Source organism: Acromyrmex echinatior, chromosome 15 (assembly GCF_024713525.1).
Source record: "Acromyrmex echinatior isolate Ae372 chromosome 15, ASM2471352v2, whole genome shotgun sequence".
Taxonomy (NCBI): Eukaryota; Metazoa; Arthropoda; class Insecta; order Hymenoptera; family Formicidae; genus Acromyrmex; species Acromyrmex echinatior.
This window is the reverse complement of record NC_141866.1, coordinates 5,439,852-5,461,335: the sequence shown is the minus strand read 5'-3', so window position 1 is coordinate 5,461,335 and position 21,484 is coordinate 5,439,852. Positions and strand designations below refer to the sequence as shown.

The window sequence follows — 21,484 nt, the reverse complement described above, 5'->3', positions numbered from 1 at the left end:
CTGCACCGGCTTGCCCGATGCGCCCGTTCGATCACTTTAAAGTTTAATTCAAACGTGCGTTTATGTTCTATCGCTCTATCGGCGAGAAATTCTTTCCCAGATAGACAAATCTGTCGAAAACAGATTTTGCAAGGTGTCTGCTATTGACAAATTTCGGCACAATGCAAAATGCGGAAATATAATGAGATCTGTTAACGGAATATGATTGACAGATTGACAGAAATTGAACCCGAATTCATCATTTCGTAATCATAAATGGTATCTTTCGTTTAAATCCTTTCAAAATTCTGACAGATTCTGTTTGATAATTTCTTCTCTCGACCGGATCACGTTGACTTAATTGCTGGTAAAACATTGATGCTAATATCTGCTGTGATAAATCTGCCAATATACTTATTTGTTAATGTTTTATTTACAAGATTGTTTATCAGATTCTTCGATGATCAATTAATCGATAAAATAGTTCAATTATTTAAAATACAAAATATTCAATTGTAATTTATCTAAATCCCTAATTAAACCTTTCTTTTAATATTAATAAAGAAAAATAATTAACTAAAAATAATTAACTATCCTATAGGCATCTGCTGTTTATTCTCTTTAAAGTAAAATTTCACTTTAAAGAATGAAAATAAGCTAGTTTTGAAAAAAAGGCTTAATTTTTAAATTTTTAAGTGAATTTTTCAACTTTTAAAATGAATTTTATTCTTTAGAATAAGATTTACTTTAAAAGTTTTAAAGAGTAATAAAATTAATGATCGATTATTACGATCACCCTTAGGACAACTTCGATTAAATTCCGATTAATTTAATTAGTAATTAAAATTTATCAATCAATACTACTTGTGCTATTTCATCAATATAAATAATTAAGTCTTTGTCGTTTAATACATGGAAAGAAATAATGTAAAGTAATATAATATAATATAATTCGAAATTTTGTTGTAAACAATTTTGCCGATTAAATTAATCGCTGATTAATATTAAATTTAATTACACACGTGCGCACTGGCGTACATTAAAACCGTCGTACACGGATTAATGTAAAAATGCGTGTTTAATATAACATAGAAACGAATTAAATGGCGAAATCATTAATATACTTGATTGTACCATTAGGTAAAATATGTATTTTATAATTCAAAATATCTTTATATTTAAATTAAATCAGTTTCACAACGACTTTAATATCCACAGCGTCCATTATTGTGTCCAGCTGAACTCGCTATAAGTTCCAGGTTCAGTTGAAGTTGCTCTTAGAGATTAGTCATACAGAATGATATGCAAACGCGACCGCCCGTTGCAGTATGCATTGGAAAGTGAAATGTTGCGTTTCACCCGATCAACCAATCGGTGGGGGTCGTAGGCTGTGGCGAAGATGTAGGGATCACGCAGTTTACGGTGCCTGACCCACTAACATTCTCCTCAGTTACTCGGTGACGGCCTCGATAATCCATAGAGTATCTCTCGGTAAAAGAACGTAATTACATCAGTATTATACACATATTTGACAATTTGATAATAAAAAAAGATGCGTCGAAATCGCGGTCTCCTGTTATCACTTTCGACGTGTCTGACGATAGTCTTTGTCGTTCTGAATACGCGGTCATCCACAAAATTACTCGGGTCCGCGATTACCACTGAGAAACGCAGCGTGTTGAGGAAACAGGAAGTGTCACGTGCCGATGATCAATGGATTACTCGTAGTCAGGTGAAGACTAATACATGTATCATGCTTATTATACCTAAATAAAACTCCGTGTCAATTATAATTAAATAGGTATATCAATCTAGCGTCGACCGGAAAACTTTGCGTTTCTCAGAATATCTCTCGCTTGAATCTTGAGTTTAATTGTATATATTCTCCAAGTGTGTATATCAAATTGAAGCACGTACTGCGGAACGTATCATCGTTTAATTCTGTATTTAATTAGTGAGCGGCAAATGCAGTTTCAAAGTAATGCACCGAGAAGACTGCCTGTGCTTGCGCAATGGAGAATGCATTCCTCGAGCATGAGATGTGCACGATGGAGCAAAAGCACGCCGTCGCGCGTGTTTCATGCTATTACAAAATTGTATAATAATCATACTGGACATATTTAGCGATTTACGTGCAATTAATTCCGCACCTCTGTTTTTTTCATAAAAAAATGGTTTTGATCCGGAAATAGTTTTCTGGAGTGAGTTTTTACATCCCAGCAGCGAAAAAATGAAGTTCACAGAATTTTCTTTACTGCAAAAAAAAATCCACATCTTATTTAATTTCTTTCTTCTACTCTTTTTAAAGAAAATATTGAACAAATTTACATAATGATTTTAAATACCATAAACTATAATAAAACAATCAATAATATATGTAATTAATAATTATACTTTTAATTGAGGTATAAAAAATACCCCAGGTGAGTTTATGCGAAGAAGTCAGGTAATTGTATTCTTGGATTAAAAATGTAAGATGTTAGTCCCAAGTACTACAGTAGCGCTTTGTAAGCACTGCTATTTGGGGTGTTTCCATTTATCACGAAACGTCATTATTTACGATTGTTATAACTATCAACCAGACGCACCGATACATTACTCCGTCCCTCGCCGAATTGGGAGAGTTGCCATACAAACACAAGCACGTTCTCATGTTGACACGCATACCCGGTGCGGGTGGCGAGTTGATGGTGCTGATCCTGCAGCGATTACAAGGATACAATGCTTTCAAACATATACGTCTGCCGCCGGGCGACAACGGGCTCTTGTCAAGTTCACAGCAGGTTCGAGAAAAAATTCTCCCTGACTTTTACTCAAGACTCGATTAATTGTTTTTGCAAATAATTAAATAATTTTTATTTATGATATTTCACAAAAGAGTTTTTCAGAGGTCGTAACTTAATTTACATCGCAAATCATAAGAAACTTTTTGATTTAACAGGAGTTGTTGATAGAAGAGATTACGAGTATCATCAGACAAGAAGCTATTCCCTTAACTTTCGATGGGGATGTAAGGTTCCTAAATTTCTCGGAATTTGGACGACAAGGACCTACCTTTATATCTTTAGTGAGAGATCCCTTGGATCTACGAATTTGGCAAAAGTATATTTTTCTATCTATTATTATGGGGTGAAGAAGGGAGAAAAGGGATAGAGGGAAGAAAATATTAGGAAGACAACGAAGTTCTATATTAAAATAATGATATTTTGTTATGATATTTTGTTCAGGTATAAAAAAGGAGAGGAAGGAATGCATTATTATGGAATTATACCTTATTTTTGTGGACAGGATCCGCGTTGTGTGTAAGTATTTTTATTAATCTAATTTTCTTTACGTCACCCGAACGATCACCTGAAAAGTGAATTTGACATCCTAATTAAGAATAATCATTATTAATTATATATGTACATTGTATGTTAATTCTACAATTTATATTATTAATATATTATATTATATTTGAATTATATATAAATATAATTTATTAATATTTGAGATCATCGTGATAGATTTATTCACAAAATATTTTCTAAAAAAATGTAAAAGAAATTTAAAAAATAGGTATGGATTCTCAATCTGTAAATAAAACTATTGTGAGCTTTATTTTTTTATTATTAGGGTGCAAAAATCATCCCAGGTGATTATTCTTGAATAAATTCAAATAAATCTCATTGCATATAATTTCATGTAACACTTTATTGCATATCGAGGGCATATCTTTAGGCATTTCCGTTACTTCAGCTGGACACCGAGCAAGAATATTTTTATGAAAAAAAACATGAAGTGGCTGTTATTGATTTTTATGCTACGTACGTGTTTTTCCCTAGGAAACAAAATAAAACGTGGGCAATGGAGCGAGCTAAAGCAAATGTTATTCGATGGTATCCTGTTGTTGGTATATTAGATTACATGGAGGAGTCACTAAACGCGTTTGCAGGTGAATTTCCTTATTTTTTTAAGGATGCTATCCGTATCTATGATCATTTCCGTAAGTACTCGTATAAATATTTATCGATCCATATCTATATATTTTAATCTTATCGATTGAGCGTTTCGTCATTCTTTATACTCGTGTCTTATATGTTTCTATTTATATATACAGGACCAAAAGAGAAGCATCCGGCCATTTTTTCGGCAAATTCAAGGCTACGAATCAAAGACGCAGCCTTGAGAAAAGTGCTTGCACAAGAGATAGAATTTTATCAATGGCTGAAATCTCGACTTCTCAATAAAACATTCAACAATGGATGAAAATACTATCCGATGAAGATAGATAAATCAACTGCAAATAAATAAATCTTGAATAATAATTATGATAAATTTTCCGCGTTAAAAGGAAATTAAAATGGAAACAAAGTTCAAAAAGTCTCTTATGATTCCGTAATTATACCAAAGAAACAAATGTGAACTTTTCGTGCCATCTAGAGATTGATTCTGTAACCACATAAAACTATCCTACGATAAAATCGTTGGCGAACGATTTTAGTTTTACGTGTGCGATTTTTTATCGATTGTAGCGCATCTTGTCAGAATAATTATTAATATAACTAGCAATAGAGCGCATTCGCAAATGACGAAGCCGCTACAATCCTTTTACGTCAATGTAGTTTAATATTTGTAGAATAAATACAGAAAAGTACAAAGAAATGCTTTACGTACACGTCGACCCTTTTCTTTTCATTCTCTTTTCCTTTCTCTATCAACACATTTTCACAAAGATAAAAAGTGAAAAATAATATAGATAGAATGCCATCTACATAATCAGATAATTATGTACACATTAAAAATAAACATGAAAATGTTACCTTTTTCTTTTGCGTAGACAATTATGTTCTTTATAAAAAAAATTATATGTATATATTCGAATTATTCTCTACGCATAATTTGGAACAAGAAGAATATTGGATTATTCCAATACGTGTTTTTGTGCAAACGCATCATGAGCACGATTAATTTTTATAGATTCCGTGGAATCAAAATATAAAAATAATTATCATTATCGATCATCACATTAGCGTGTATACATGCTTATCGTGAATGAAAAAGTCAGGGAGGATCAGGAAGCGAATTGGATTGATTAACGCGAGGATGATGCATGCAACAGGATAACAGAATCATGTTGATGTACAGATGGACCAGCAACAACATGAGAAACGCGTGCCATCACTTCTTCTTCGCGTCTTTTAACCCAGCGCCTGCGTTGAATTTGAAGAAAATAATATCGCCATCCTCGACTACATAATTACGTCCTTGTTGTCTGTACTTTCCGGCGGCCTAGCAACAAAATAAAACGCATGTAAAAGTAGGAAATGTGTGTCACGTATCGTTTAATATAAAAATTATAACTGTAATTCAAATACTTTTACTGCTGCTTCCGAGCCCTCATTCTTGAAATCTTCGAATTTCATCACTTCTGCCATGATAAATCCTTTTTCAAAATCTGTATGTATTTTTCCCGCAGCTTGAGGCGCTTTTGTGCCTTTCTATAAAATAAAAAAAATATATTTCCATATTATAACATTAATATGCATTAATAAACGGTAAATTAATAAAAATAAAAATTAATATAATAAAAGGATAAGAGATGAACAAAAAATATATATATATTTTTCTTATTATCATTAATGTTATTTAATATATAATTTTAATACATAATTTTTCCATTAATATAATTATGAAATTTTCTAAATATAAATTAATTTTTATTTAACTTTATTGCTATGAATTCTATATTTACCTGAATTGTCCACGCCTTAACTTCATCGTGACCGGACGTGAAAAAATATTGCAGCTGTAACGCCTTGTATCCTTGTACAATGATTTTATCGAGTGCACTATACAAAGAAAAGAAACGTACAATAAATAAATCTGTTTTTTTACTGAGACCTAGGATAGGAGTCTGCTATATGCCGAACACGACGAGGTGTAAGTTTTTTACTTTCCGCGAATCACGAAAAAATGAGGCGCGTCCGCGGGAAGTGTCCAAGTTGTGGAATAAGATTGTCTCGGGCTAAATATCGTCTAATAACAGGTTAGCGCAAGTGGAGCCGTCCAACGCGCGGTGGGCCTGACGAAAGTCTCAAAGTTCAAAGAATACACATAAAGCCGAACGACTTAATACCGCAATTTTATCATTTCGACTCCAGTCGGGGACCTATTTCCCGGCGCCCTCAGTTATCTGCGGTCTCGAAATAAAATCATGGCATCTTTCGTCCCTTCGTTTGTATTCCCCGATCATTAGGGAAACTTGAAGAGTATCGTGGACTCTCTTCTACTTCCTCACTAACTCACTAGCTGTGAGAGAAAGTTCAGAAAATATTACATAATGAATGTCGCGGGAAATACCAAACGTTCCTCGTTCACCACTATTTCATTTAAATATTTTCCCAACACCTCTCTTTCTCGCTTATTAAAGTACTTTCTGGCAATTCTGGCGTATCGAATCGGATTTAATTCAATGTTGTTCAATGCCCTAATTGAGTCTCCGATTCATAATTATAACTGTACCATACAGCTCGATTAAAATTCATTCCGACAAGTAAAAAAAAAAGAGAGATCGTGATGCAAGTTTATATATGCGTATACCACGTACAACGTACGTACCGCCCTGGGGTACGAATGACCCGCTAACCAATCGAATTGCCGAACCACCGCCGATTACTTCTCGCTCCACCCCACCCTCCTCGATTATACCGGCATGCCCGCGAGGGCGGGAGGGGTTTTTATGCAATTTTGCAAGAATTTGAATAGCCGTTCGTAAAAACATAATGCGCCGCGACTGTGCCGGCTATGGTTTTTATTAGCCGTCCCACGTGGTGAGAGTGGAACAGAGGTCTAGACGCCGAGCCGACCGTGCCCACCATCATTATTACCGTTAGAGAATAACTCGGTGCATAGCTAAATGTGGGAACTCCCCAAACTCGGTCGAAGGAGATGCGTTCGCAGCGTGATTTTACGAACGTCCGACCTTCTTTTCCCTACAATCTTGCGGCGCTTCGTCGCCAACCGGCAACGAGCGACGTATGCGAGAACCACACTACCGAATTTCTCTAAGTTTTAAAGGCGGTGGTAAACGACGCGGGGCTCCGGGCCGTACCCCCTTATTTGCGAGCGCGACACAACAACATTTAGAGGGTAAAAGTAATAATAATCCGTTATAACGGACCGGAGGAGGCCGGGAGATACCAAACCTGGTGACTTTGTGTTCCTCGAAGTATTTTGCGCGCTCCGCCTCGTCCATATCGAAAATCTTGTTTTCGAAGACGCCGCTGAAAGGAATTAACACCGCGCCCGGATCGTTCTTGTCGACCCATTCTTTTATCTTGATTAACCTGTTACAAAGAATAACGAGAGATGTAATTAACTGGGAGATACTAGTTCAATCGTTCATTATATCGCATACCATTTATTCTTCTTGCGTATGTAGTCCTTTTCCGACAGGTTTACCAAATAGATGATCGGCTTCGACGTAAGAAATAGATACTTGTTCAACACCTCGATCTAAAAATTTATCAAATGTAAAATCAAAGAGGAAAATTCTTTTAATCTTTTCGTGCTACTCTTCGTATGGCATATCCAGTTTTGTTTTTCCTGGATAGTTTTTTTCGAAACTTTTGTTTACTTTAGTGCTTTATTGAACTCTTCTTATTAATAAAGATATATAATTGTTTGATATCATTGCTTGATATTCTTTAATGAGTGACACTTTGATTAAAAACAAATTTGTTGCAATATGTTCATTTTTATATACATTTTTATAAAAATTATAAGCACATACGCACAAAGTTGGATTGAATTAATATGCCATACACAGAATGTTATACTCATGATAAAATATAATGGGGGATCGAAGGGTTAATCACGATAAAATATATTATACAAATGTAAAATGTTTAAACTTACATCGTTGGCACTCCAATCAGCGAACCTGATGTGTTTTTTCTCATCCGTCAAGACGCCCTTTACTTTTAGAAGCGTATCCTACAACATACGGATTGAAAAATTCCACTTAATCCCGAAATTCACTCCTGTTGCGTAACGGCCTTATTTCTCGACAATCAAATGTAACGACTTCGACATTCATCGATCTCGCCAGACATTCAGATGCACGAACGTGGGCCATCGAGTAGGATAATTTCGCGATCGAATCGTGATTAGAGGATCGTGCTGGACTAGTCGAGCGCGCGGTCCCATTAGCTTTGCCGAGAGAAAGAGAAAGAGAGAGAGAAAGGACGAAAAGGTAGCTTCGAATTCTCGAAAACTTTTGCCAAATTGCAAAGTCGAGAACGAGGGGGAGATCGGTAATTGCCGTGGGTCAATCCGCGGAAGGAGGGTAAATCCGACGATCGACTCGTTCCAGGAAGTCTCGTTTCGCCCGCGTTCTCTTAATTTCCTCGGTAATTTTATAGCTGGCCTGACAAAAGGGGCTGCAACTGTACTCGCTAGACCTTCTTGCGCCATGTATGAACATCAAGCGAGGGAAAAACGCAAGAAAATTCCTTAGACTCTCGTGACAAAAAGTAGTTCGGTAAAATCGATTAGACATAAGATATATTTCATGTTTATAGATGATTGATCTTTCTTGTTAAAAAGACGCACCTACCATACATCACAATCAATTTCGCGATTTCGTATATAAATTCATAGAAAAAATCCCACATAATTCTCATCAGAAATAGCTTCTGACAAAATTGACTCTTTGCAACTTTATTTTATTTTATAGTTAATATAAAGTGAATAAATGGAATCAAGCTTGCATTATTTTTAAAACGTGCTCTCTTAAAAAAAATGCTATTATTTTTCTTCATTCTAATATTTCTAGGATATTTGATTGACTGAAACATAAAAAATAATCACCAGATACATGTAAGATTCATGACACTTTAAACTTTTTATTACTCTGTAGAAAGCAACCAGTTTACTTGCATTGTGACAATATTAACTTTTGATCAGCATCATAAAAACATAAACTATAAAATAAAAAGCAAAGTTACAGCCAATTTCATCGAAAACATAAGAATTGTGTATGATCCTTTCGACAGCTGATAAAGTCGAAAGAAAAATAAACGATCGAATGAATCAAATATGTGATTACGCAATTTGCATCCTACATGCGATATCTAGATAATTTACAGGAAGTGATATACATGTATACAATACCTCCATAAGTTTGGGAACACCTTACGTTTTACAGGAAAGCCATTACATAACAGCGATCTATATATGTTTTTGATTTAAATACTTCGTAAGACAACTAAATGATAAACATTTATTAGAACACCTATAAGTTTGTGCCGAAAATATATTGGACAATATCACAGCATCGATCAAGATTATATTTCGCACTTTGATCTATTTTTATATACATATATTGTCACTTATTTTGCAACGTCGTACTCGTGTTCGTTGTATATACACAGGTCATTTAATTGTAGTTTAACGGTTTCTATAAAAGTGATAAACTATTTGAGTGAGTCACAAGTTGATTTCAGACTCCGTAAAAATTGTAAAATGACCTCGAAGAATCAGATTTCGTATAAATCGCATTTTAAAATTCAATATTTTAATAGCATGTTATTAAATCTTTAATTGAAAAAAGTACATACATACATATGTTATAGATAACGTATGTACTTTTTATTTTGTCTTTTTTTAATTAAATAATTATTTACAAACCTGTAAACGTAGGGTGTTCCCAAACTTATGGAGGGTACTGTATGTTATTTATTTACACATTGATGGAATTACATCAGTTGGACCGTTATCACTGTTAAATGGCATTTTATGAAACGTCTCCGTTTTTCTACAAAATTATCACAACTGATAATCAAAATTATCACAATTGATAGTTCAACACAACGTATGTATACCATTGCATACATATCGAAAATGTATAAGTTACATTATAGTAATGAATGTTATACCGATAAAGTCTAATCTAGAATATATTCTTTGCTTCCTGTTTTGTTGTTTTTTTATCACTTTTTTATCTCTTGCCTCTTTGTCTCTTATTCTGTTTCATCATTTCCTATTACCCGAAATAAAAGTTGACAAATTTCACACAGATAAAAAATACGTGATAAGAAACACGTCAATAAAACAGTTACAAAAAGGAAAAAAAACAAGAAGTAAAAAGCGAAAAACAGGAAGCAAAGAGCATTGTAAATTAGGTTTAACTCCGCAATAATGACAAATAAAGACAATGCATTCAGTAAAAAAAAAGTAGCTTCGCACACGCACACAACTGTTGTAAAATTATTTAATAAATTAGTTTATACATTTAGATCCAATGAGGAACTAAAGGTAAGTTCGATCATATTAAAGAATTTTACAACAGTTGCAAAGTTACTTTTTCTGCTGAACGCAATCATTTTTAGCAGATATAGAATTTCCGTAGAATGTTTGCTGTTCTTTTGAAAATATATTTTTACACGAACAAAGCGTGTTTCTCCATTTAAAGAATCTATTTTATTGAAACGTAATCAAATACTCACGTATTCAGGTTTCAGCTTCTTATCATTACCGCGTATCACAAGCTTCTCAAGCTTCTCGAGGTGGACGTTCAAAAATTCCACGTCCTTCAGTCGTAACTCTTCGCTAATGATATCAAGGTCTCTTACGGGATTGACGTCACCCTCCACGTGGGTCACATCGTCGTCCTCGAAGGCACCTAATAAAGCACAAGTAAACAGATCTCTCGCGCCAAGCCAGGAAACGTAATCTCGAAACTGGGGTTGCACGATGCTTGTACTTAAGTAACGCCTCAACGCAAGGCTCGCATGTCGACTGTTTAAACGAGCTACCGCCACCGCCACTGCCACGCGAAGATTGCCAGGTTGGTTTAATTGAAAAAATTACCACCTGTCAGCGACCTGGCAAGGCGTAGAACTACCTCGAAATGTTATTCGAGTACGAATATAATATATACCTAACGGTCATTCTCTCAAAGGAATCAGCAGTCGTTTAATAAATTATTACGTGTTGTACATTATCGCGATGTAAAGTACATGGATCTTGTGGCTTTCGTAGATATGAGAAATACCACGTGCCATTAATTTTATTGACAATTATGTGTATTATCTCTTCATGAACATTATGGCAAATTCACTTTTCCACTTGGTAACATTTACATTCTACAGGGAAATATTGTAGCAATGATTACAAGTTTTTGTTATGTATTAGAATGTACTGATGTTATAACAGAAAATATGATATTTTTATTCAAGGATATACGTTTTATATTTTACAAGAGACTTCAAATATCGTAAAAATATCGTAATATACCATTTCAAGCGATTGAATTCCATCAAAAAGTTTTATAAGATGAGTACAGTGATTTTATATGAGCTATTTTATCATACAGTGTTAAAAGTTACAATATCAACGCAGTAATTTTTTTAGACAAAAACTTAATTAATTGTGTCATTATATTTTTCAATTTTTATACATATAACAACTTAAAATATCTGCATAATTTCTCGCAATGTACATTGTAATTTTATTAATGTGATTGATCGAAATACATATATAATTGATTGTCAATCATTATAGTAATAGAACTAATACTTTGTTATTATATTTTAGTTTAACAACGTACTCAAAAGGAAATATAATAATTTATACTACAATATTTTCTCTACATATTTTGATTATGATAAATATTTAAAAATTATATGTTATTTACACAGATGTTTGCTAATCAATTAAATTCTTCAATTTCAAACCGAGTTTCTTTAAAAATTTGAAATTTTAAAATAGTTAATTAAAATCCACATTAAATACGCGTTAGTAATCGAACATGCGTTCTATAAAAAAATTGAGAACTTTTAAATATCTTGTTTTATATACTGTACGATAATTTCTTGTTTATGTATGAGATAGACAAGGACACGTTCACAACGATAACTGCAAGTTGATCGATCTGGATTATCGCAAGGGACAATAATGTAATGTGTTTCCAGGAAGATAGTTAAACCATCAACACATGTTCGTAATGCCAACAAGGTATACATGTGTGTCGTAAAAATAAATTTGCAATCGCGATTGCACGATCAACGGACGCAAAGTAAATATCGCTCGAGATCAATCTCTCGATCTCATCGACAAAAATTTCCTTCTTTCGCCGTAATCGCTATTGTCGCGATTCCATGTTTGATAAGGTTCTGTGAAAGTATCTTCCCAGTGATTTATTTATTTAATGCGTCACGTCAATGTGAAACGATTAAAATGTTATTAATAACGGAAATCAAGTAAACATTGAAACAAATGGTGACATTTTCAATGATAGCATACTTACGGCAGAGATGAAAAATGCCATCGCAAGCTCCGATGTGCGAGAGAAAACTGTTTCCTAAGCCTTGTCCCTCGGAGGCACCTTTCACTAGACCAGCAATATCCATTACGTGCAAGAAGGCTGGAACTTTACTGGAAATTCGAATTTCTAATTACTATTATCAGATAAGGATAAATGTCAAGAACGGCATAAAGATGCATCCTTTTAATCATAGTTATAATCGTAGTTATTAGCTATAAATTCATCAAAGTCTAATCCTATATCTATCAATGAATAACTGTTTCGATTTAATTTACTCTTTATTGTATCATTACATTTCAAAATTTTAATATATCTATAACACGGTTTCAAAGATCTGTACAACTTTTTGCAATGTGCATCATAATTTATTTATTAATTAAGAAAAAAAAACGCGGTCTCGAAATACTAGCCCATGTAGATTATACAACTTATGTGCTCGTTTGTATCAATGTAAGTTAATTTTAATTTAACTTTCTTTTTATCTTCTTCTAATTTATAGAACTAGAAATTTTAATTTTTAAAGCTAGAAATTCTAAGAATTAGAAAAAAATAAAAAGTAAATTAAATCAAGATTAAAATTAATCTATTAATCTATTAATATTAATTAATAGATTAATCTATTAATCTATTGATAAAAACGGATATAAATCGGAATGATGTGTCTACTGTATGGGGATAATATTTCGAGAACGCGTTAGTCGCGTACGCTGATTTCGGAGGTCATTGATGATCGCGAATTAAAGGTCGAAGGTATTTACTGCGTGATGCACGCGCGCAGAATGGAAATAGGGGAGGGACGACAGTGACAACGAGGTGTATTTAAATGCTAATGCCAACGGGCTCATTAAACAATTAGCCTTTGAAGGGAGGCGTCGGTGAAAGTGGACGAACTGATGAACAGAGAGACGGAGGGGAGAGGGATGGTGTATTAGCCGGCTTTCATCACGGATCGTCGAATCATCCGACACGTGCCGACAGTCGGGGTTGTCCGATACATAGACGATGAGGACGCGACGATAATAGGGTGGACTAGAGGACCCCGATGAATCGGCCGCTCTTTGATCCGACGCTGTTTCGCATTTTCAATGCTTCGATTCCTATCGAATCTGGCGCAAGACAAGCGCGTTTCACATTTAGACATCAGCTCAGTATGAAACCGAGCGAGGAGAAAGCGTAGCTTATCCAAAAGGAACATCATATTATTGAAGTATAGTCAGGAACTTTCGTAAACTTCGTCTGCACCTTAATAAAGAAATTTATAATTAAAGAAATTTTATTTTTAATATTTTTAATAAAGTAATCCGAACTTCGAAATGGATTTATTTAAAATATAAATGAATTTGTATAAAATATTCCAACAATTCAAATTATCCATATTTCTCTATTAATAAGAAAGTCTTTTCTTTTGACCACTCCATCGGGACCATTCACGTCGGGAATGCAAACTGAGAAAAGTGCGGTGATGTTAACGGCAGTGTTTGAACACCGTTCACACTGCATGCTGTCTTCTTCGCAGCGACATTCGCGACGTTTTGTTATATAAAGTCCATGGTACACAAAAAAATTTAAGCAGTAAAGAAATCAACATGTTGGATTGGCTATCGCTTATGTTACGGTCTCTAATGTGATTGACCAATTGCTTACGTTTTACTGCTTAAGTTTTTTGTGTGCCATAGCACTAAGTCTGTAACCTGGCTTTAAGATTGCCACATCACGTGCTGAGGCGAATAAAGAAACGTAACGTCGGTGAACGAGGACGTTTCGCGTTTCGTAGACGAATTTAGACCAATCTGCATTGCAGATCGCCCCTCGCTCCCTTCCAACTCCCTCGTCTTTCTTCAGGAATAAAAGTGAACAAGTATGGAAATGTCCCCCGTTATTCCGACTCGTTTCCCTTCACGAGGGTGCATCTTTACGCGGCACTATATGCTTCCATTCTGTTGTACACATTTACCCTACGTTACGTTCAATGTACTTTAGGAACATTTCTTGCTGTTTCTTACCTAGCCGGTTTAAAATATTCGCAGAGGTAGTCGTATCTCGTGTCAGGCACCGGAACGCGACGTGCTGAAAAAAAGAATTGAATAGCTTGAATTCTTGACGATGTAAAAATGATTAACCCTGCGAAGCTGACGATAGAGCTATTGGATTCATTCAATAATAAATCTTTCTGTTAAAAATGGCAAACAATTCAATTTTCATTATGTTTATTGAGAGAAAAAAAAATGGTTGCCATATTGCTATAATATAATTTAAATATAATTTTTTGAGACATATGCATTTATTTAGTTGTTTTAACCATTAATAGTACAGTTGATTGTGCTGTTAAATAATTAACTATACATTGCTTAAAAATCTGTAACTTTTTAAATATATTTTTTAGTTTATTATTACTATACTAATGCTTGAGAATAAAAAAATTCAGATCATCAATATATTCTAAATCAATCTATTAATATTAATAACGATTAGTAAGTTGGTACTGACAAAATATTATTGACTAAGGTCAGTATTATATACAGATCCAGTGTCAATAATTGTTATAGATTTTGGCGTCAGCTCCGGAGAGTTAACAATGTTTCACATAGAACATATACCACTTATAACTTATTATTAGATAAACGTGTCCATGTAATGTATAAGGAATATTTAACAGGATTATTTTGGATTATTTTGTACAGATTCATAGGGATTAATCTTTTTCATGGTATCAGTAACAATTTCTATAATTCTGTTTCGTCCATCGAGTCGCTTGCTCGCGATCTCGTAAATATCCATCTCGGTCAAGTCTTCGATCACGTTGTGCATCTTCAAGTAAACGCCAATATAAATCGCAGCGCTGACAGCCGTCGACAAGCCGATTATCTTCGGACGTCGGGCGCCGACCAGAGTTACAGCTTTGACCAACGTTTTCACCACCGTTTGCTCCAGGAAAGCCACATCCGACAAACGTTGCTCTTCGATCGGCGGAAGTCTTGCTTCGCAAGGCAACGCAATATCCATTTCAGAGTATTTACTGTGCTGCGCGAGAAACTTTTCGCGACATTCTTCGCTGCAGAAGAGATATACTTTATTCTTCAGGATGGCACCCAAATCGACTCTGCCTGGTGTTAGCTTGTGATTCGGCAGGCAGTCGACATAAGTTACTATACACAATCCGTCGACCTGGAGACGTTGAGCCCAACAAGCGTGCTCCACGTCGACTGTCTCCTGCAATATCCGAGGTCGTTCATCGACAAGAGACGCAGTAACAGGTGAAAGGTAATACAATGGATCTCTAACGAAGGCGTTTATATGTTGCGGACAAATCCAATAAAAATATTCCCTAAATTGGACCATTCCTTGACCGGTTACCAATTGACCAGAAGTTTTCAAGATGTTTTCACAAAACAAGCAAACGGGACAGTACGATTCGTATCGACTCTGAAGCGATTGAAACTCGTACGGTGATACGCACATTTGCTTCAAACAGTGAACCTTATCCAAGTTTGCCTCATAAAAATAAAGCATGATATCAACAAATTGTGAGCATACCACGTGATCTACGCGAGTCCACACATACCACTTACTCTTAGTAGCATCCAATTCGATTAGATTCTGCCAGAATCTTTTTAGCCAGTCTCGAAAACTCGCTTGGTCCGTTTGCCAATCCTCGTAACGTCGCGACAGAAAACTAGCGGAGAAATTCAATGGACTTCTGGTATCATCATTATCCCAAGACAGACATTCGAGGCAGAACTCTAGATCCGCTTTTAAATCAAGCACAATCATTGGCTGTATTCCTAAAACGACTAGTTGCTCGGTTTCCTTACGATTTGAAGGACAATCATCCAGAACACAACCTTGAGTTACAGCGCTTGTTCCTATAGATAACATTTCGATGGCACGTGCTACAGATTCGATCGAAGCAGCCTGACCAGCTCGAAGTTGATCTTCAATGATACGCGCCGACTCGGTCCAAGGATAATATTTCAATATGTGGCGCAACGCCTTGCCGCGAGTAATTATCTTCAAGCCATATGTTTTCGAGAAACGATTTGCCAACGTTGTTTTTCCGCATTTCGGCGGTCCGATGATGGAAATTCGAAGCGGAAGAAGCGGAGGATGGACATCTTGCACGAGATACTTCGACGGATTATTTAGAAATGCCAAGAGCGCTTCTTCGCCCGCAAGGAAATAAATATACGGACGATACACAACTGGAAAAATCTGACCACGAGCTTTCATCGGCAGAAACATTTGAATTGGTATCATATTGGTGTAGAGTTGCACAGGACACCATCGACCGAAGGAACTGAGGAAATAATAACCGCAATCGAGAAGTCGTTCGGCTGTGGCAAGATCGATGGTGTATGTGAGATTTTTTTCTTCCTTTTCTTCAGTTTCTTCTTCAGTTTCTTTATCAGCCAAATTTGCTTCGTTTTCGTCTGCTGTTTCGGTCAATATTTCATTTTCTTTATTTTTTTTTTCGACGTTCCTAACGGGAGTTGTAAAATCGAAACGAAATTTAATATGATTTATTACATATTCCATTATATCTTCGATAGTCGCGAGATTACACTTTATCATATTTCCTTTAAATTCAGAAATTTGTTCCTCGAATTTCGTCCACTCCGATTCGAATTGCGTTAAATGTTCAAGATATTCCCATTCTGCATCTTCATGTAATACTGTTTGTTCTTCATGATCTGCCTCCGCATCATATCTAGAATCATCAAGATGAGAAAAAGTGCGAAATTTATTCAATAAGTAGGTATACGGCTCTTCTTCAAACAAAACGATAACGTCTTCAAAAATGATGTTAGCTTCGTCAACAATTTTTCGCCAAACTTCGGCATCTGTGCACATTCCATCGATAACATATCCACCATCTCTTCGAAGCTCCTCTTCTAACTTTTCATCAGGTATTCGCTTGATGTTCTGTATAATAATATCAGCCTTTTCATCAGCCGATATGTCGATAGGTTTCAGCGAGACTTGTTCTACATTTGAATCGTTCTTATAAAACTCTTGAATCAAATACTTTTCGCGTTGTTTAACTAATTCTTTTATAATCTCATCAACATTTATCACGACTCCGCCGAAAACCTCCGCCAATCTTATGCTAAGTTCCGATTTACCAGCGTATTTTGGCCCAAACACCGCTATCTTGCAGGGTGGCCGCGGATTCGGTGGCAATAAAAAAGTTCTCGGATTTTCAATGAATAAATTTGTAGCTCCTTCAGAAGAGAGAAAAAAGATCATATCCAAAAATCGCACCGCGTGCTTTGGGAGTCCCTTAACGGTTCGTCCTTGTGCTAACTCGACAGGGCAGTAAAACTTCCACGCGGAAAGTCTCCAGGGGAAACTGAGAGATACAACTTCTCTTAGTCTTAAAATCTCGAAAGCCTCTTCAGCAGATTCTTTTGCGAGCTCATCGCTCAAGCTCATTTCTGGAGATGTTCCAAGTGCGTCATTCTGTTCGATCATTCCTTTTGGAAGAATTGATGGCAGTAATGCCAAAGTACGCAAACGTGTTTTGAGGATGTGAAGTATTCGTCGCACGGAACTACGGCCATCCACGCGGATTACATACTGGGGATTATGAGCGAGAATCCATTTATCGATTACTGGCAACGCCAAACGTTCGTAAAGATCACACTGTGTCTTAACATTGCGTGTCATGTCAGATATTAGTTTCACCAATCTTTGATCATCATTCACGGCCGATTGTTTGTTTCCAATTTGGAAGAAATCAAGCGAGGTGTTCGATTCATCGTGTTCGGATTCAGATAGTTGCATCACGAATTCGTTTTCATCAAAAATATCACCTGTCAGATAGTTTATGCGCCGCCGCGCACACTTACTAGCAATGTCTTGTTTTGGACATACAAGATAAATAATTATCAGAGGTTTTCTTGGCCATATGGTAAATATTTCGTCGATCTGTCGAGGGATTTCTCGTTCGTAATCAAATTCCATCTTACAACCAAAACTATCGAATGTGAAGCGATCTTTATGTGTCTCTTGCGATTCAATCGTCGTATTTTCGCAAAATTCTGGGTAAGTGTCATTTATATTCAAAACAGGACTGGAACATGATGAATTAAAGTTTATATCGTTAGAAATAAACGGTAAACAGCCAATGACGTAGCCTCTATGTTTGACATCCCTCGTCCTGACTCTGCAACGTATCAAGTTCATAAGAATTTCCGGTCCTATAGATCTACCGAGTCGCAAAATTCTTTCCAAGTATTGGCCTTTATCAGTACCAGCATCGATCTCTTGTCGAATTAGCGACGTAGGCGAAAGTAAAACACAGTTCCAAGCGTCGGCTATCGCCGATGCAATGTTGGCGTAATCTAATCCAGGTTTCCCAAAAATAACGAAACTCGGTGGATCGGTTCTAAGATAATGATTTACAGCTTCGTCTTTCGAATAAAGATCTTGAGTTGTAAAGAGTTCTTTGCGAGATACAGGTTGCGGTAAAAACTTTTCCTTTTCAAAGAGCTTAGAAGCGGTGACAATCCTTTTCATCGGATGTATATCCTCAGCAAAAGCGTAATATAAATTAGCCTTTGGATACACAATTGAGGAGGATACATGTGCAGAAATCTTTTGAGAATCTTCAATTAATTGTAGAAAGCCTCTTTTTTTCATAAACGATTCAATAAAAACTCTCTCAGCATGATTCTCCCTGAGCTTTTCTAAACGTGTGTCACACATTTTTGTGTAATTAAAGTAACTTATATCGACGATTTTAATTTCAGTTCAATATTTTGTCATAGCTGTATATGTAAGTAAGGTTAAACAATCGAAGTCGAAATGATTTATGCGCTGTTTAAATTACCATTTTGCTTCAAGATAATGTGACTTTTTAAATTCATCAATTGTATTATGTGTTTTTAAATTCATCAAATCGCATTATGTGCAAATGCAGATTACAGAGTCAAATTGCATTTGCGCATAATGCGATTGATCCGATAAAAAAATTCGCCTAAAATATAATTTAAAATGGAGAGTTCAATTGATTATAATTATTAACCTTAATCGATATTCGTAATTCCAGTAGATCCACACATTTTTTTCAACATATATTGTGAAAAATTGTTTAAAATAAATGTTTTTCAAAATTTTACATAAGTTACATAATCTTATACCTCAAATTTTTACTTTTAAAATGAAAAAGAAATTATTCAATTACATTAACTTTAAGCAAAGATACGTTAATTATTAATTATTAATTATATAATTTACAGTATACTAGACCTACAAACCAATAAAGAAAATTTCGGAACAAATTAATAAGATAAAAAAAATAGTTATCAATAGACAACTTAATTATATTTTAGAAATATAATAATGTTGTAGAGATAAGAAAGAAGGATTGAGGATATTCTAATTTGATTGAGACTTAAATTCTAATAATTTCGTTTAAAATTCACATAAGTACATCAAGATACTTATTTTCATTGGGGTCGATGGTGCAGAAGGGGAAATTCTCGGCCGCTGCTTGGCTCTTGGTGAGAACGTTGAAGAAAGTCGATTTTCCTACATTTGGAATCCCGACTATGCCCATTTTTAAATTAGTACCAACGCGACCGATAAGTGGCTTTCGCTCGGGTTCCTCGGGCTTCTTCGGAGCCATGCTGGACATACAAGACATTAATTAATATGCCATCGGTACCCAAATTTTACAGCCGATGTTCTCTGTAAAATTTTGTGGAACGAGTGCCGCGCGCGAGACATGATACGGAGCATAATTGGTTAACAGCCGACAAGACAGCAACTTGGTCTGTCGCATCGTAGACGTAGGATGCCCGAGGGTGCGCGTCGTCGATATACTTGCATCCCCCGAAATACTTAAGCTGCGATATTTCGTGCGTGCGTGCGTGCGTGCGTGCGTGCGCCGCCCGGAGCTCAACTCGCAACTCGCAAGCAAGCTACGGAATCCGTTCCTCGGCATCGTTCTCTCGGAACGCTCGCGGTGACTAATTATATTAATGCGGACGGCACATCGCGAGCGATTGCTGTATTTACCGCGAGATTGAGGCTCCCCCGTCCCGCCGGTATACAAGCGGGCCGCCGCGCTGTATCAAAGACCGACGGAGGGCTGCGCGGGAGGAGGAATATGGCCGGGCGAGCAGGGGACCTGGGATTACTGGGCACCAAAGCCGCGAATCACCGGCATCACGCCGAGAATCCGCAACCGCGCCCGAGGCCGCCAATCCGCCACCGTCTTCGCGGTTCCTGTTCCTCCTCTCCCCACGCCTCGCCATCTTCCTCTCTTTCCACCCCTAGCGATCTGCCTTCTCCTCCCTGATTCTCCTTCACCGTACTCGCGCGTTTCAACGCGAAACCACGGCGCCTCTCGTCGTTTTTCATCGCGGTCCCGGGGAAATTTGCAAATTACGATAATGGAGGAGCATCTCTCGAAGAAGCGTTCCGCCCGCGATGCTACTCGAGAGCTCAAGAAGAGCCCAGAGCTGCCTTGGCGCCGCGGCGTGACCGCCCCTCCCCTTTTACGACGTCGTCTCGCTTTTGCGGATCGCTAGACGCACACGGTTAATGGGCGATCCTGGAGACGCGTCCGCGTCCGCGTCCGCGCCGCACCACGCCGCACCACGCCGCCTCTGATCGAGATTGAACCTCTGGCCTCGAGGCCGCTGTTAATCGTGAAAAATCCGTAAAATGCTTTTACCGTGAAAAGACTCTCCTCAAAGAGTTCATATTGATAATGTTATGCGAAAAATCATTATCGAGTATCTTACCGCAAGGAGCTATAACCCTATATTCCTCATAAGCGCACAATATTCTTACAATGTTATATCAATATTATTAATCTTTTTTAATTTTCATATAACATTCAAAGAATATTGTGTTTTATAGGGAAAATGCGCTGATGTGCTAGAAAAATAATAATATTCATCGTTTCTAAGTAAATGCTATAAAATTATATCTATTAAATCATATTATTAATATTTTTACGTAGAATAAAAGAACAAAATATAACATTACAAAAGTTATTAAAATTGTATCACTTTCGTCTATTACACATAAAAAAAATCATTTTGAAGTTTATATGTTTTATATATTATATGTATAGTCACCAGTCGTACGAAAATAGACACTATATATACATATATATATATATAAATCATTAAAAATATATATTTTTATTAAATATTTCAATTTTGATGAAAGAAGTTCCAAACG

At 36.1% G+C, this 21,484-nt stretch overlaps 3 protein-coding genes across 3 annotated transcripts; 1 reads left to right on the top strand and 2 right to left on the bottom strand.

The window, feature by feature from the left end:
* Positions 1-1,531: 1,531 nt before the first annotated feature.
* Positions 1,532-4,623, top strand: LOC105151564 (uronyl 2-sulfotransferase). Its single transcript, XM_011065338.2, has 6 exons — positions 1,532-1,711; positions 2,562-2,762; positions 2,921-3,081; positions 3,207-3,281; positions 3,804-3,964; positions 4,079-4,623. The coding sequence occupies exons 1-6, from the start codon at positions 1,532-1,534 to the stop codon at positions 4,225-4,227; spliced, it is 927 nt and encodes a 308-aa protein (XP_011063640.1). The 3' UTR covers positions 4,228-4,623.
* On the bottom strand, positions 4,568-19,942 carry LOC105151563 (obg-like ATPase 1). The gene is made up of 10 exons (XM_011065336.2): positions 19,736-19,942; positions 14,293-14,353; positions 12,272-12,399; positions 10,470-10,645; positions 7,879-7,956; positions 7,379-7,476; positions 7,167-7,307; positions 5,714-5,810; positions 5,337-5,459; positions 4,568-5,250 (listed from the first exon to the last, which is right to left on the bottom strand). Exons 1-10 carry the CDS (start codon positions 19,932-19,934, stop codon positions 5,140-5,142), a joined length of 1,212 nt encoding a protein of 403 aa, XP_011063638.2. The 5' UTR covers positions 19,935-19,942; the 3' UTR covers positions 4,568-5,139.
* On the bottom strand, positions 14,552-19,729 carry LOC105151561 (adenylate kinase 9). Its single transcript, XM_011065335.2, has one exon. The coding sequence runs from the start codon at positions 18,992-18,994 to the stop codon at positions 14,948-14,950; it is 4,047 nt and encodes a 1,348-aa protein (XP_011063637.2). The 5' UTR covers positions 18,995-19,729; the 3' UTR covers positions 14,552-14,947.
* Positions 19,943-21,484: the final 1,542 nt, after the last annotated feature.